The following is a 17,612-nucleotide window of genomic DNA, read 5'->3' as shown; positions in this document are numbered from 1 at the left end:
ACATTTATCTTTGAAACATGATAAATTCAGCGCCTTAACCAACTCCACAACAGTGTGGTTTCACTGAGGCTAAGCCTAATTTTAATGCCGGCTAATTATTTAGTGGAGCGGGATTTTTTTGGCTTGCATCTCTTTCCTCTAAGCTCTTTGTACACTTTGCTGGGGTGGTGGTGAGAGGCCAAGCTGGCCGGGGTGAATTTTCCTATGTCCGCGTCTCCCGTTTGCTGCTGTCTGTGAGCAGGGGCTACCATCCTGCATTGGGACAAGCACAGAGCTGAGCTTCCAGGCAACAGCAGCCATTTATTGAAGTTTCCCGACGAAAGCCATGTGTTTGGCTCACGGGGAGCAGCGTGGGGACTGCGAACGGCGCTGCCACTCTCGTCAGAGGAGCGAGCCAGCCTGCAGAGAGCCTGCAGCAGTCTGGAATGCCACTCTGCTGTCCCACCCTTGTGCGAGAGAATAAAGCGGCAGTGGAGACACGGTGCCAGCCATTGCAAGCTGGTTCATGAATAAACAAAGCTTTTCTGCCAGCTACGGGCCGTGCTACCCACTGCGGGTATTTCTCTGTACATGCTCTGCAGAGCTCTGAGCTCTCTTTGTGAGGCATGGCTACCGAAAACCCTAAAAGATAAACTGTATGAAGACATTTTCCTCCCTTTCTCCTGAAAAAAAAGATGTTTGAACTCCTTGGGTATGAAATGCATGTTGTACCTGGAAGTGTGTAAAGCTGCAAAGTTCACCACTTCTCTGCCTTTTGGGTACGTGATGCCACACTTGCAGTGCTGCCTTTAGCAGAACTCTTGCACAGCTTGCTGCTGCTTTTTTTGCTGATGGAGAATGTTTTCAGCCCTGGCTGGCAAAGACCTTGTTCTGAATACCATTGTTACTATTTAAAATAATAATAATAATAATAAAAAAGCAGTCTTTCACAGACTTCGGTGTATTAAAGACTTGGCTAGATGTGGACTTGGCAGTGCTAGGGAATAAGCAATGCCCAAATGAGTGTATTTATACCTGTGTAACTAACTGTACTGAGCTGTCTTATACCCTTTAACTGTTTCCAAAGTGAGTAAACCAGACTTGGAGCCGAACATGGCTTTTTGGGTTTTCTGCCAAAAAGCTCTCATTGGTGCTGAGTCTGCTGAGATGAAGGGAACAGATCTTCAAATCGCTAAGTGGTTAATGCTTGCAATTATTTAAAATAGCCGGTGTTTAAAATAGACTTGTTTCTAGAGGTACAGCTGGTCATGTCCACGGCTGAAGATGATGGAAATCCTTAGAAGTCTTGAAAGTGAGGTTGAACTGCTGCTGGTGAAGTTGAAGTAGGTTGCGTGTGGGCAGGGAAAGCTTTGCCAATTAATCTCCTTGCAGTGAAATGTAAAGTTTTCTTCTACCTTATGCTGTTCTCATTGCAGCAGGATCTGAAGGGAGGTTTGGCAGCCTTTCATGGGCGATTCTTCTGCTGTTCCTGGGGTAGGAATATTCCCTTACTTTTTTGAGTGTTGGTAAAATAGAGCCGGAGGAGGAGCAGCAGAGGGAGTTGAGACCCAAAGGCAGATTGTCACCAGAGGTGACAGCAGCTGGGTCTCAGGTCTCCTGGAGTTAACTGTTGGGTCCCAAAAATGTGAGGGCAGAGACTCAGCTGAGCATCCCGCAGCGTAGGGTAGATTTACTGTATGAAGGTGAAGCTGAGGAAGTTTATCTACAACCTTAATCGGATTAGAAGTCTTTATATGGCAGAGTGCGCTGTTACAAACCTGGAGAGTTTATGTAAGAGTGAGCATTGCTCATCATCCAGATCCTCGCTCTGACTGAGCCATGTGCAAAGCAAACATGACAAAACGTGATTTTTTTTTTTTTTTTTAACACAATCCTGAGTGTGCTGGCAGCATTTTAATGAGCGAGTATGTTTTCTGGTGGAGGTGGTAAGAAACTTCCTGAGGGATGCTCGCTCTTCTTCGTATGGATGTTTTTCATCTTTCTACCCCATGTTGCTTTCTTTTCCTTTGTTTTTTTGGAAAGCTCTCTATTTTTAATGCATATAGAGCACCCGTTTGTATGATCCACGTTTAGGACGCTGTATCCTTCATCTATGTAAGATTTCACATTTTGAATTATGTAAACTATATATAGGAAATCATTGCTTTGTTCACCACTAAAACGCAATCATTCCAAAGGCAGAATGCAGTTCTAGTTAAACAACTCACAATAATGTACCAGCTTTCTAGACATTGCTTATATTTGGAATATTTCTTGCTCCCCTCTGATTTTAGGGCTCGCATATCAAATAATGATGCCATAAAATGTGTGTGCCTTTGAATGCTAAATAAATAAAAATGCCCACATGTGATGTAAATAATAACAGGTGAGACAAAATATTTTTACTTTATGATCATGCGTACATACAAGAGTGTCGTGCCTTTCTGTCCCCTGTCCCGCTGGTGCTATTTCAGTTACTTTAATTCATTGACAAGAGTTTTATCCATAGGTAGTCACTTACATAAGGGGCTCTCCTGTTCTTAACTCCGTGCAGCATTGACTTTGGTCTTCCTTTAAAACTATTCATACACCATTGTGGGGAAAATATGTTCAAGCTTGGCTTGGGCTCTTACGTCCCATTTTCAGCAGCTTTTTTCTCCCTTTCATTGAAATAAGGGCTCTTAAGCGGCTAAATAATTTCAGGAAATAGGACTCCAGTTTCTAGGTCACTTAGGCATTTCCTAGGTAAAATAATGCATTCTCTAAGGCTTGTCATGGCTTTCTTATAATTATCTCTACTCAGTAAGAAACAGTGGGTCTCTTAGGTTTTTCCTTCCTTTCTTAAACTTGAATTATTTCTCTCTCCCGTAGTAGATCTCTTGCAATATGTTGTCCCTGCTGTGAGGAGCTATATAGCTGAAGATGTATCACCGCTAATGAAGAAGCACAAGGCGACCTGAGAGCTGTAGTGCCAAGATCTGGAGGCTGCCTGCGTGCGTCTTGGAGTCTGCCTTTTAGAGCGTCTGTTTACTCAGTGTGCCGTCATGCTACGTATTCAAACCTGCTGGAAGCAACACCAGGAACATTTCCTACCTGGTGATGCCTACTTAGAGCCCCTTTTTCGGCAGGCTGCAAGGGTTCAGTTGGTTGTGGTGTGAAGGAGGAAAGAAAAGCTTTTTACTTGAGATTTTGGGGAAGGTTTGTGCTGTGTTGCTTTGGCTAGAGTTGGATACAGGTGTGCTCTCATCTGTTGTTGCTCTGTGTTTGTGCTTAGGTTGTTACCTTGCTCCTGGTGACAGATGTACCTCTGGGTCTAGCCAAAAGCACAGGGTCTGCTCTGATCCCAAGGGTGACAGCAGCGGTAGGAATTAAGTGGAGGCTTGTATAACAGCAGTGGCGAGGCTCAGGGACTTCCATGTAGTTCCTTTTGTTTTGAAGGAGGTCCTGGAGCAACCAGTTGATGGTGAACCATGCCTGGGGCCTTGCTGCTTATTGCAGTGTTGAGGCTGGATGCTGTATTTGATGGGAGCTGGCTAGGTGCCCCCATCAAATACTCTTATCCAGGTGCTGCCAGTGAGTCCTGCTCTGTCTGCTGTCGGTGTCTTGCAGTTTGGTCTCTCCTTTGTGTTTTTCTGTAAATACCTTAGGGACACTCTGTAGAGTCCGTCTTTCCTCCAGAAATTTGGAGTGGAAGCACAACTTTGGCATATGAGTAATTGGATGATGATTTAGAGATGGTCTTTCTCCATCTTCTTGCCTGGGGAAGTTGCTGACTTGCTGGTTTATGTTGGATTTTGTCTCATGTTCATCAAAGGCTTTGAAACACTTTGGACAGGTGCCTTTTCATATTAGAAATCTGATACTTGGCACCTAACTAGAGAAACCTTGCCTGCGTTAAAGCATGTTTTGCCAAGCTACAGCTGCTTCGGTGATGTTTGGCAAGGATTTGTTGAAGTAGGTATTTGAAGAGCAGCAGCTACTTCTCTCTCAGAAATCTGACACTGAAAGGAGGAGCAGGAGGATGCATGCTATTAGTGCAATGAAATGTGACATCCTCACACCTCAAAACCACCAAAGGGTAGAAGTGCTCACAAGGCATCTGCACACCGGTGTCCCTCAGCTCGATGTTAGAGAGCAGAAGGACCTCCTGGAGATGGTTCCAGACCACTCAAGCTTCTTGCAGTTGGTCTCACTTGCTTTTTTTGCCACGGTATTCTGCACAGATTAAAAAAACACGGTATCCTTCCCTTTGTGCTGCCTGTGATGTACAGGCAGACCCGTGGCTCGGCTGGGGCCCGGTTGTGCCGAGATGACACGAGACTTTCTCTAACACCTCGCTCTGAAGTCGGAGGCCAGGCCAGATCTGATCTGGAGGCTGGCCAGTGCGAGTAGGCTCTTGGACGATGGAGCTTCTATAATGTTTTTTATCCTGCCAGACCCTAATGTGGCGGCAATGTTAAGGAATTACACTTTTTGTTATGGTAACAGTAAACTTGTTAGTGTTTATAAGAGTGTTATAAACAGTGTAAGTTGCATAGTTGGGAGGACGGGTGGAAGCTGCGCTGGGAAGAGCCTTCTGGCTGCCTGGAGCTCTCAGCCAAGGGGGGTTGTTGCTCTAACTGCAGGGCAAAAGCTTTCCTGGTCTCAGCGAAGTCTCTCATGGCTGATGCGCTGGTTTGGGGCCCATGTTATTCCTTTTGCTGGAGTTTGTTTTACATTTGACAGGATGCTGACAATGCTTCCCTATCCCATCGCTCATGCACTGAGAGGAGGAGAGCAACTCTTGTTCGTGGCCGTTGCTTCATGTGAGGCTTGACTTTTTTCCCAAAGCACATGGAAATACTCTTTGTAGTCAGGCTGTTAATTTGCTCCTGTGTGAGTTGAGGAGAGCTGCTTTTTAAATCACTTTAGGGTCTAATATCATGCCTAGTAGGAAAGGTCGTTCTTCTGATAGCAGCAACCACAGCTCGCTGGGGTGATGAAGCTCCATGGCTGTTTTAAGGCACTTGCAAGCGAGAAGCAAGGACGTAGTGCATGTTTGCTATCCACGTGATAGTGTCCCAACTATTTGGGGATGCTGTTGTGGATAGGGGATCCTCTACAAGCTTGAGAGCAGTGCTGAACACCTAGAAAGGTACAGTCAGATGGTACGTGGTTGGACTTTGCTTTCACCCTGTGCTGTAGGTTAACTTGTAATGACTTGTTAAATACTGTATGTCTGTTGGAGATTTACTTCAAGTGAGTTCCTTGCCAATATTCCAGTTTATACAGTTGGGTTTGCTTTATCAAGCTTATAAAGCATAAGGGTGTTATGCCTCTAAAGCAGATTTTATAGCGTCGGCTTTTGGCCTTCTTTCCCAGGTGACAATTTTAAGCTCTCTTGTAGCTTTTTGGTTACAAAGCAAACATTCTCACTCCTTCCCTCACACCCCAAAATAACTTTAAAGTCAAAGCCTAGGACTAACAGCAGCCTGCGCATTTTCACTAGGCTTGATGGTGGCCTCTCCCTGTAAAACTTAAAATCTTTCGCAATGTCTTTGGGTGTGTAATAGCTGGCAATAGTCAAACAGAGATCTGGGCACCCAAAGGTGCGGAACAAGCTCTATTCCTAAATCCCTGCAGGCATCTTATTTAGTTTGAGAGTCAGCAATCATTCACTGGTGGAAATTAGGTGCCAAATTGACTTTACAAAGCACCTAAAAGCAGGTTGGGCCCCTAGCCCTTTGTCTTGTAGAGCTAACCCTGCAACAAGGAAACCTAAATATGGCTTGTTTTGGATTTTTTAATTTATTTTTTTTTTAGGGAAGAACTTGACCTATTCATTTTTACCCCACTTTACAATCGATTATGGTGTTCTGAATCATCACCGGAGTATTGTACATTAATCCAGGGTAGCATGGGGAATGCTGACACAACCCCAGCCAAGTGCTGTGGAAGGACTCGGTTCCCCTCCGTGCGTTTTCTGGGTGCAGCTGCCTCTTGTTGCTGCCTCTGTGACCCTGCTGATCCCAACCTATTCAGAGAACTGTGTGCTGAATATTCATTTCGATGGTCAGGAAGCTCGAGGCAGAGAGCTGTTAATGACTGCACTTAGAAAAATAATAAAGAGCCTTTCCTGGAACGGTCTCAAAGCAACATGTTTCCTTCCTTGCATTTTAGTGGGAAGTCTTTTACTATTTTTGAGAGCTTGGGGCAGTGCCTTATGCTTCCTTCTCTTTTGGCTAGTGGAGTACAAATGGCCATCTTAGTCTGACTTTCTTTCCCTGATACTTACCAAAAGCAGTTTGGTTTTTGATTGCAACCAACCTCTCTTCCAGTTCCAGCTCCCAGTGGCAATTACAGATTCTGTCTCAAGTCTGCCTGCGATCTTGTATATTCTCCTGTAGTAAGATGTATGCTACAGCACAGAATCTGTGCAGCCATCTATAATAATCTAGTTTATTGTAGTTTTATCTCTCCTTCCCAGTAGCAGTGTACTGCCTGTCCTTGGGGCTTGGTCTAGTGTCTTGAGCACTATTTGTGTTTGAATAGGCTTGTTTGTATTGCGGCTCTGGTTGTTAACGCTCTTGGCATGGCTCCCAGGTCTCAACAAAGTTACCCAAATTGATCTGGGATGGCCTTGCGACTCATTAGTCTCTGCGAATTAATCCCATGTAGCTCAGTCTCATAAAAAGTTAACTCCTAGCTCTGTTTTACCTTTTGCATTAAACTGGCATGCCAAAAGTAGAAGAGTAGCAAGGAGCACAGTGACTTCATCAAGGAGAAAACGAGCTTCGCTTGCCAGAGGTGTAGTAGTACCTAGGCTGTACCTCGCAACAGTCCTAGGTGATGAAGCCCTCTGTGGGAAGACTTCTTTCTCTTTTTTTGGAAAATATGGGGATTATTATAAGAACACCATTTCTGATCCAGTTCTGCCTATGCTCCTGCTGTCAGCTAAGTACTGTAATTTTCCTACAAAGGTCGTAGCTCTCCCTGGACCCTCCACCCTTCTTGAAAACTCTTTCACCTATTTCATAGCCTGGGACAATTGCAAACAGGTTTTCTGTATTGCCTGTGGTAGAAAGACATGTTACCTTTAGCTGCACCTTTGCTTGGACTTGTTCCTGCACGCCTGAGGCTGGTGTCTGTGATGGGTTTTACATCTGACTGTGAAGGGTGCTTTTTCATTTTGGAGAGTAGAACAGTTATAATCTCTGTGCCAGTATATGTCCTGCAGTAATACAGGACTGGGGCAGTTGCACTGAACCATCTGGGTATCCTCTTTTTGCTTGCAGACGGCATTGCCCGTCTCAGACGAACTCCGTTGTCCTAGAGCCCCTCATAAGAGCCTTTTCAGGTGGCTGGGTGCCGCAGTCACCATGGTGTCGGCACTGATCCTGACACGGAGGCACCAATGCAGTTATCCTCTGTGATTTGTTTGCTTTTCCTCGCCACCTCTCCTTCCATCGTTGCCGTAACTCTTGGCAGACTTTTAAAACTGATGCTGACATTCCCTAAATTGTCCCTTTTCGCAGTGCAGCGCTCAAGCAATTGTTTGTTCTTTTGGAGGCTGCAAATCTGAGGGGTAAGAGAGCGCGATGGGAGACTGAAGCTTTTTACCGGAATCTGAAAAATAACTGTAGATAAACTCATGCACAGGCAGAATATAGAGTGAGGGAAGCTTGATCGTACCTGCAGGCGTCTGTTCATCTCTGGGAAACTAACAGCCCTTTTGTTTCTGCACTGCACCTTTCACTGACACTCTTAACTTACAGTCAGTTCCCTAGGTGCGTCCTTTCTCTTGATGTCCCTATCTCTAGCAATTTTCTTTCTTCTAACTCATTTTGCAGCTCATTCTTCACTCAGGTCTTCCTAGGCGAGTAAATCTTAGCAGAGAAAGACTTCTGTCAGCAGAGCGTGCAGTTTGCTTTTGTTTTCTGTTCTACTTTAAGCCTATTTTTAGGAGGTTGTTCTGCAGCTCTTTTGGTTTTGTTTCATAGTTGGTGCAACCTCTAGCTTTAATTTTGTGGTCATATTAATGTAAAGTTTATCCTTATGATTTATGGGAATAAACCATAAATGTGCTTGTACTGGTATACTACTAAGTGTATTCATGCTGGAGAGGGGAGCTATGCTGTGGAGCTGTGCTGGCAAACTCGAAGCAGAACAATTTTTGCATACGCCCAAGTGTTCACTGGGATCTGAAGTATTTCAGCTTGTCTTGCAAGGCACAGATGCAAGAGTGTTGGGCACAAGCATTCCTGCAATAACAATAGTCACATGGAAGTACCACAATAGAGCCTTATTTTTAGAGCATTTTTCATACCAACTCTATCCCCCAATGTTCAGTTAATGACCTGGGAGTTTCTCCCATCTTAATACTGGGGTTTAAGGAAAAGGGTTTTTTTGATGGGGATTTGAGGTGGTCCAGAAAAAAAAGTGCTTTCCAGTTGGTGGGAGCTGTGAGGGTCCTGCTGTTGGGCGCAGGAGGTGTCGGGCCAATGTTGAAGTCAGCTGGACATGGAAGGGTAAGAGACCTAGCAATGTCCTCGGAGGGGATGAAGGGCCAGTTGCTCATGACTTTCTCAAACCAGAAGAGGCATGACTCCGATTTACAAATCTGGGCTTGAGACTGCTTCCAGACCTCAGCTACTTGTCAGTAATTCAACTGGAACAGGTCTCTAAAAGCTTCACAAACACAAAAACCCTGCTCGTACCTGGATCCTGACGCATACTGGGGCAATCGAGTGTACTTACTGCTAGGGTGTGGGGTATTTGTGGTAATGTGTGCTTGTGAAAGTGTGGCTGTGGGTAACAATAATAAAGACAATTAAGAGTGTGACTGTGGCCCTTTCTGTGGCATCAGGCTAATGTTGCCAACCAAAACCATGACTTGTCCTGTGGCTACAGGCATACCTCAGAAACGCTTTTCCTCTGTAAAGCTAAAATAGTGCATCTTGAAAGGATATAGAGCATCTTGGATGAAAGGATCCATAAATGCCAAATGTGCTTTTGAAAACATGTATCCTGCTTCTCATGTCTTCCTAAACTGTTTCCAAATTGAAGTTTTTAAAATGGGTTCCATGAGGTGCCAACACGTGTCCTGGGGGAAATCCTTTTCAGGAAGGCTGGTCTTTCATTGCTGTTGTTGATGCATGTAATATGTCTAATTCCTTTTAAGGGAGTTAAAATATTACCCCTAGGTGTCTGTCTAGACTAGGATAACGGGCTTAGTTTTTTCTTAATGGGTTAGTTAACATGCTTTGGGACCACTTCAGTTTATGGACTGATATACCAGGGGGAAAGTAGCATATGGGCTGACTTTAGTATCTGCAGGAAGAATTAAACTTTTAAATAAGAGGAAATTTTGATTATCGAGGTAAGAAAAAACAGCTTATCCCCAGACCAGTGTCCCAGTCATGTTCTTCATCCTAAATAGAGGATCTGATGGGCAGCTCAGTTCATTTGGATGGGAAGGGGAGGTTTCAGCTTTCATTGGATACCTGCAGCCTTTTCCCCTCTAGCTCTTGCTGGAGTACCAAGAGCCTGTTTAGATGGGTGAAATACATATTTTAATTTGACAGCATCATCCTGTCTTTATACAAACCTAGGCATCACTTTTAACCCCTCTGGAACGTCACACCTAGATTGTGGTTCATTGCAAACTTTAAAATTATACCTTTTGTTAGTGTTTAATGTACCTGCCAGCTAATGCCCTTATGCGGGGAGGCGGTAGGGGATTGGGATGAGTAAGGTGTGTGCATGCGTGGATTTTGTTGGGGAAAAGGAATGAGAGAGAAACTCAGCAGTAATGGTGGGAAAAGGCAGAACTGTCCTATTAGACTGGGGAGAATTATGTGCATGAGAGGGAGGGCCTGGGCTGGGGGAAATGACCTGTCTACTAAAAAGACTCTCAAGTAGAAGGTCATAGACTGGACCCCCTTCCTGCTTCCCATCCCAGCAATTCATTTGCACTCTCTCGTTTCCTGGCAGACTTCTGTGAAAAGTCATAAGGAAGAATAATAGCAAAGCAACTTCCAAAGCGCCCATTTGAAAAGTATGTGGAGCTTTACATCCCTAAAATGGTGGTAGTAGGGGTTTATGAATCTCCTCCAAATTACAGTATGCTTTGTCGTCACAAAATTGGCAAAGGCTTGTCCAGCTCTGACTGTGGCCTTACACAGTTCTTTGGGAAGACCCTTTTTTTCTGTTTCCATCACTTAGGAGGAGGCACAGAAAACATCACAGCATGTAATCTGCCTGTGCTGGCACTGGTGCTGCAGGCAAAACTCAACACTTCCATCTGTCTGCCTTCCCTTTGCAGGGCTTGCCTAGATTAGGGATCCTCACGGCTACCTTGGATTACAGTCGATCCTGTCTACACCAGGCATTGCAAACAGGTTAGTTAAAACATAGTTCTACATATATTTGATTTAAGGTAATAGGTATATATTTGGAAATGTGGAGAAGGCCGCCTTCTGTTAGGTGTAAACTTTGAGAAGACAAAACGGTTCAAAAGTGGTAAGTAGTCTCTTCGTGTAGCTGTATCAAAGCCTGTAGGTCTCCTAATGCCTGTTACAGGGGCGAACTGCCACCTTCTTCATCGCTCAGAGTAAGCTCTTGTGCCCAGGTTCAGCCCGTGATAGATTTTTCATTTATGAGTCTCCATGGTTCTAAGGGGATTTTGTATGGGTTGAGTTCTGCAGGTGCTAATTTGATATTTTGATTTGTTTGAGGGTTTTCTTTTTTAATTCTCTTGACTCTTCACAAGGGAATTCTTCCAGCAAGTTTCAGGTGGGTCTGCTGACTGAATTATTTATTAAGCAATCTGCAGCACGCTTGGTGTATTGCAAACAAAATTGATGTGGTGTCCGCGCCACCATGTTCACACTCTTGACTCAGATTTTCCAAAGCCTCAAAGTAGATTGTCTCCATTTCTTTCTTCATCAGACCAATAATGATCTCCAAAACAATGTCTTGTAATTCTTTTGAACTTAATAGAAGCCCTCTGCTATCAGTAAGGCCTCAGGCTGCCCAAAATGCTCTCTTGTTAATGGACATTTAAAACATGCTGCCTCATAGCACACACAGCAAAATACTTTATTACACATCAGCTGTGACTTGATTACTTTTTCCTTTAAAAAATGCACACGATCCCTCCCAGCTAAGGACCTGAATTCACAAAAGGCTTTGCACATGAGTTCCTCGTGGAATCAAAACTTTAAATATCTTAAATATCTTTAAATACCCTGCAAATGCCATGCATGGAGCAGTTGAGTAAGTGGAGCCTATGTGGGTATGCATTTAATCTCTAGAAGGTTTGTTTTCTCTAGCTGCAAAGCAATCATAAGTGGGTCACCCAGGACCACAGCACAGGGTAGTGATGGAGCTGGGAACAGGACTCGGGTGAACGTTGCTCTGGGGCTCTGCCTTACTTTGTTTGGAGAAGAGCCCCTTGTCTCTCGGATGCTATCACAGCACGTGCCTCCTTTGTCAGCTTCGTGTCAGCCCAGCATCCTGGCATGCACAGAACCACTCCACATAATAGTTCTCATTTATCTTCTTGCCAGAAGTAGGAAGAGGCAATATCCCCAACAAATCAAGAACAAGATTAACTTCAGGAAAAAGTCGTCATTGCTCTGTCGGTGCTGACACCCTTGGATAAGCAGTGCTGGAGAAATGGTGAAGTGTGGCTGTTGTCCTCGCTACACTTGTCCGGCTTTGCAAACATTCTCTTGTGATGCTGCAGTTGCTTTGGTGAGACGTTAAAGTTGAGGTTGAAGGTGGGAATGAGATCCACAACAGAGCAGATGCACTCTTGGATGCAAAGCTCATGTTTATTCTGTTTTTCTGCATGCTGTGCGTGCTCTAGAGGAGTTGCTCCTGTTGAGAGTGCTGCTCTATGCAAGCAAGTCTTCAGAAAATTTGTACTCTTAAATACCCTGTGCAAACTCCAAGGGGTGCCTGATTATTAGCACAACACACACTTGAGACTGCTGCGAAGTGTGGCTTTGGGTTTACTTCTTTTTACAGACAGCCTGTAGGTTATTTGCATCAGCTAATAAGGCAAGAGAGAGAGAAAAACGCACACAGACTTGAGGAGCACAGTCTATTTTGGTTGAAAATGTCTCTTCAGTTTTCCGTGAGACAGCAGCTGCTTGTCAGGTCTGTGCTGACAGAACTTTGAAGCACGCTTCAGTAATCTGTCTGCATTTCTCTGCTTCCCCTTGCTGTTTCCAACATGCTAAAAATCATCAAAACAGTGAAATACTGTCCCGCGGCTGCAGGAAGAGGAATGAGAATGTGTTCCCAGTATCCAATCATCTGCTTATTCTGCCTGTTCTTAAGAATAGAATTTATTGAAGCAATTTATCCTGACTAAATGAGATATAAATCTGAGCACATGTATGTACATACCAGTCATATTCTGTAGTGAATGAGCAGCTAAATCTTTCTTTAAAGAATGAGTGAATCCTCCTGACACTTTGCAAGATCAAGTAAACTGAGGTTTTTGCAGTGTGTTGGTTCCGATTTTTTTTAATAGAGCTGCTTGTTATGCTATCAGAAGTAGCTGGCAGGCAGCCTGAAATGCCATTGGGTTTTTGTTTTGTTTTTCCTGCTCTCCATTTCAGTTAGTGTTATCAAAGCCCCAGGAGTGACAGCTGATCCATTTCTTTAATTTCTCAAATAGCTTTTATATGCATCAGAAGCATAAATATGAGCTAGAGAGACCCCAAAGTTCTTCATATTGGTGAAGGCAGCAGGCTGCTTAAGTGACAGCGGTAAGGACAGATCTTTGACCTGTGTTAATTAAAAAAGCATAGGGTTGGCTGCCCTGTGAAATACAGCAGTCTCCCTCCATAATAATTATGCTGCATGTTTAACAGTAAGACTTGTTTGTTGATGGAATAAACACATCCCCAACCTCATCCCACACAACCGAGCTTAAACGTAGGAGGGTGATTTAAACAGTCTTCAAATACTTCCAGCAGCAGCCTGACTTTGACAGCAAGGGGCATTACAACTGTCCTTTAAAGTTTTGTGACTTTGCTGCTGTCTCAATACCATAGCTTTTAACTTGGAGCTGCTTAATCACTTGACAGTTGCTGAATGCGGTGCTGGACTGGCAGAGGACTTCTGATTTTTGTGGTTAGTTTGAGAATAAACTGTAAAATCTGATGCCCCAGGCTCCCTTTGTAGAGCAGTTCACCAGCATACCTGGCTGTGAGGACTCAGAGAGGAGCTTTCAGGCTCTCATATGGCCACGCGCTTAGCTTGCTAGCTGTAAGCATGGTCATTCCTGGTGCTAATTACACTGTCAAAGCGCTATTCAAACACGAACCTGTGAGCCCCCACAAGCGCCAAGTTTTGCCCCTCACTTTGTAGGCAGGTAACCAACTTGTCAAAGCCTGCACAAATCATTGACTAAATAAGGATTAAGAAATTTGGAACTAACAACTCTCACTTCTACCTTCAGCTTGATAGACAACACTGACTGCAGCTCCTGGGAGCCTTGGCCGTGCTGAGAGCTGTGGGACAGATCCTTATCTCTTATCAACAAGGAAGAGAGGTGCAAAGTGAGACTGGTCACAGTCTGACCATTGGGAGGGGGAAAAACAAGGTCCAGGTTGCCCAAGACAGCAATTCTTGACTTTTATTTGGTCTGTATCCTGATAACCATAGTCTTACCTGCCACCATACTGCAGAGGTGATGGTAAAATAGCAGTCATCGAGTTTCCTTTGTGTCTGATCTGATTTCTCTTGTTATTTTCTTACAGAAAGAATAGTACTTAGTAGGCTGCCCTCTGCTAGGAGTGGGTGATGGACTAAGCACTGTCTCTTGACTCATTCAGAGCTGTAGCTTTTTGTGGAGCTAAGTGGAAGGTTTAGGTGCAATATTTTTGGACCTTGACTGCAGGTGATAAAAAGTGTTTAATGAGTTTTGTGCTTCTCTTCTTTGCAGTATCAGGAGTTGATCTGAGCAGTGGTTTGCTATTACAAGAAGGCTTGACCTCTTCATCCCTCCTTGCTAGAGGCTGCTTTTGCATGTTAAAACTTCCTGAGGAAGCCTGGGCTTCTCTGTGCCTCCAGAGCAGGTCATGACAGCTGCTCATATGTCCACTGTTAGGATGCAGCAGATGCATTTAAGTCAGCTACTTCAGGGCCTGAAGGAGACTCCTCTTGGGGGAGGATCAGTTGGAGGTGAGATCCCATTTGTTTAGGAGGCAAGAACAATGGGTCAGTATTTTGGTTTCTCAAGTTCCCAGTTTGAAGCTTTGTTAGAAGTTCAGGAGGATGGTACGAAGAGTCCTATCTTTTTAATGTGTCCTCATTCAGACTCATCTTGATGTCATCTGTACCCGTGTCACCTCAAGGCTAGTCTTCGCCAGGTTTTAATCTTCCTGGTGAAGACACAGAGCTGCTGTTGTCTCCTGCCACACCACTCTCCAGTTCTGCAAGCCCCACGTCACTTCTGTGTGCTTTTCTGGGGGGCTGCTGTGGTGGGTGGATGTTCCTGGCCATCTTTATTGCCTTTATTATTACGCTTGTCCTATGCGAGGGAGCATTTTGGCTGCTTGCCTGTTCCATTTGTGAGAGGGCTATTTATCCTTTGCGAGTTCTTGTTTGCATAGGTCCTGGAGTTTTGCTTAATAAATCCAAACATAGTCTAGTGTTGTGGACTTCTCTCCCCTTTTTGTTGGAGAAAAACTGGCAGCTACTTTCTCATAGCTTTTGGTTGTTGCTATTGTGTGGTGTGGCTGAGCCACACTCAGGGAGGGGAATTCCACCTCTTGTAGCCACCCATTTTAGCTGCACACTGCCCTAGCGCATGTTAATAGAAAAATAATCTTTTTTTCATATTAAGCAATAATTGATTTCTGTGTCTTTTGCTTTTATTGAAAAGGGGACTGTTTTCTGTAGCACATGCATTCACCCTCTGCTGCATTCTTGGAGCACTTTCTCATATAGCTCCTAAAAATAACAACTCTCCCCACCCTCTCGCTGCTGCTCAGTGTGTGTGTGTGTGTCTGCGTGCGTGTATTAATGGTTAGAAATGCAAAAAGCTAACTAAAAGAGCCTGTGTCTTCGTGAATGCATTTTGGCTGTGTCCTGGTTTCATTTCTGCTCTTGGCTTTAGCAGGCTGACATGAGTCTCTGAAGCCAAGTGCTGAACTTGGAGTAAGAGATGCTGGAAGCAACATGAACAGCCAGAACATGTTCGCACAGTAAACCCCCTGAAGAGATAGCATTTGCTTTATTATAGCTTTTTAAAATCCTGCTATAAAAATATCAGTGGGTGGAGGGAACCATTATTTCTTGAATTTGAGGTGGTGGGGGTTACTTTATTTACTCTTATTTTTTATTAATAAGAATAGCTTCACTTGTAGCATAATAGGACTGAGTGTTTTGTTATCCTTGGCTATAATCTGTGATAAACTACCCCTGCCATCAGCCTTGTAGTTTACCCACTAGGGAGCCAGATTATTGCCTTGTAAAACGGAGCACCACTCCTATAATCCCTTAATTAATTAAATGACAAATTTTAGTTCTCTCCCATTGAAAATATAACTTGTACATAGAGAGGACTTGGATTTATTTGATCGCTTCTTGCTTGCACTTTTCTTTTTTTTTTTTTCCTGTAGATTGTCACTGTCTTTGCTTATGTGTCTATACTTTCTACTGTAAATACTAAGGGAGTGTGAAGCAGGCAGTGCCCTTCCTCGACACCCTCCATCTGGGGGGTGTTTCATAGGTCTTTGCTGCACCGGCCAGTCCTTTCCAAGAGATGAGTGTTGTCCCCATCTTGCAGGTGGTGACACTGAGATGCAGAAAGTCCCTTGACGCTCTGGAGAATTGGTGGTGGGCCTTGGTGGGAGCGCAGGTGTGGAAAACTCCTGTTCCTTTCCTACCCATTGGCCCATACTGTCTCACTTTGTCGCAGTTACCAGTGAGCTCTTCTAGCTGCCATGCAGCGCTTTCTCTTCATACGTGAAAAATTGACTGGGCCCTCCAAAGTCTTATTTAAACTTGGGTTGGATTAATTTCTCTTCCCTGATCGTGTCTGGGGCACAAAGAGATCCTCCTTCCCTGTGAGCGTGGCGTTGATTAATTACAGCCCTGCAAAGGGCAGCTTCTGCTCTTGATATTTTTAATTTTTTTAGCTTATTTAACAATTTCCTCTTCTCTCCTCTCTCCTCAGCTTAGCTCAGCTGCATGAAATATGGGAGACGACAGGCCGTTTGTGTGCAATGCCCCTGGCTGTGGACAGGTACGTTTACAGTATACTTTATTGTGAATGTGTCGTTGTGAATCAAAGTGGCTGTTTTATCACTGAGGCAAAGAGTTTAAAGCCGGTGTTTTACGTGATCACTGGAGGTAATCAGATCAGAGGATTTGCAGTGTGTAAATCCAGGTTATGAGCAAGTGCAGGCACTCCAAAGTAATGAAATCTGCCTTGCTTTGTGGCGTATTGTTATTCTGCTGGTGTTTTCCATGAGACCCGCGCAGCCCAGAGAAAACATGCTGATCTCTTGTTAATGTTTTCTGATAACATTGCTCATCTTCTTTCAAGGCTATTTAACCAAAGGACAGATACTCGTTCTCTGTCGGGATGAGTTAGCTGCTGTAGCATATTCTGTAAAGCAGCTGAGAATGTGACAGTTGATGGTTTGTGTTACGTGAACCCCAAACTGCTGTAGTCTATTTGGTCTTGCAAAAACAAACAAACAAACAAAAACCCCCAAAAACCCAAACCATTGTGAATTTTTCCTCCACGGACAGCATGCTAGAGTTGGCTATGGCCTTGCAAAACTTTTGCTCGCTTTCCTAGGGCAAACGATTATTGCTTTGAATGAGTCACATCTACTTTTCAGTCGTACGACCTTTCTCGTAGGCTCACCGTACAACCTTTCTCGTAGGCTCACCTGCCTGGGAAGGCACCCTTCCATTGCATTTTGCTTGGTTCTGCAATAAAGGTAGTGTTTTCCCAAAGCCAAGCTTAGGGTTTCTCTGGCACTCGGTGGCGCAGTGTCTTGGCGACTCACACGCTGTATTAATGGGAGGAACAGGGGAATTGTGCAATTACTGCTGGGGCTATTTGAATGGGAGCTATTAGAAACTGGGGCTTCTGTGGAAGTACAGTCCTGTGCAGAGTCCAGGGAGAACTGGGTTTGTCTGTTCTGAAGTGTTTGAACCTCAAAATGCTAAGATGCCTTTTCTAGGGGAAGGAGTGGGGTAGAATTGTGGCTTTTAATTAGATATTTAGCGAAGTGCACGCACTTTGTTTTCCTGGCCGCAACTGTTGGATGTTGGGTTGCCAAACTATTATGGCTGTGACGCGTTTGGGAGCTCTAACTGATCCCAGGGTATTCCCCCTCTCCCATCTCCCCCCCCCCCCTAATTCTTCAGTGTATTTAATGTCTTAATGCCACTTGTGGGTCTCTCAATTGCAATTAAAGATAATTCTGCATCCCCAGGGCATGTCCTCTGAGACTGCATGTGAATTCTGTGACGCATTTATTTTTATAGCACAGAAATGGGTCAAAACTCTCATCTGGTAACTCTTGGGGACTGGGGCTCTTTAAAAACACACAGTTAGGACTTCTCAGCTTTTTGGTCATTCTAGCACTAGCCTCATCTGAAGCATTTTCTAT

General features: G+C 44.3%; 1 protein-coding gene across 2 annotated transcripts in view; it reads left to right on the top strand.

Annotated features, from left to right (window-relative positions):
• The window catches only part of LOC126046428 (cyclic AMP-dependent transcription factor ATF-7), a 70,410-nt gene that overhangs the window by 4,919 nt on the left and 47,879 nt on the right, over nucleotides 1-17,612 (top strand). For both annotated transcript variants that reach the window (XM_049818796.1, XM_049818794.1), the window contains exons 2-3: nucleotides 10,283-10,358; nucleotides 16,160-16,228. In XM_049818796.1, coding sequence (XP_049674753.1) covers nucleotides 16,181-16,228 — 48 coding nt within the window. In that variant the 5' untranslated portion in view covers nucleotides 10,283-10,358; nucleotides 16,160-16,180. The remainder of the gene's footprint in view (nucleotides 1-10,282; nucleotides 10,359-16,159; nucleotides 16,229-17,612) is intronic.

Source organism: Accipiter gentilis, chromosome 16 (genome assembly GCF_929443795.1).
Source record: "Accipiter gentilis chromosome 16, bAccGen1.1, whole genome shotgun sequence".
NCBI lineage: Eukaryota > Metazoa > Chordata > Aves > Accipitriformes > Accipitridae > Astur > Astur gentilis.
Note: the sequence above shows the minus strand (reverse complement) of the source record. Positions and strands in the feature narration are given on the sequence as shown.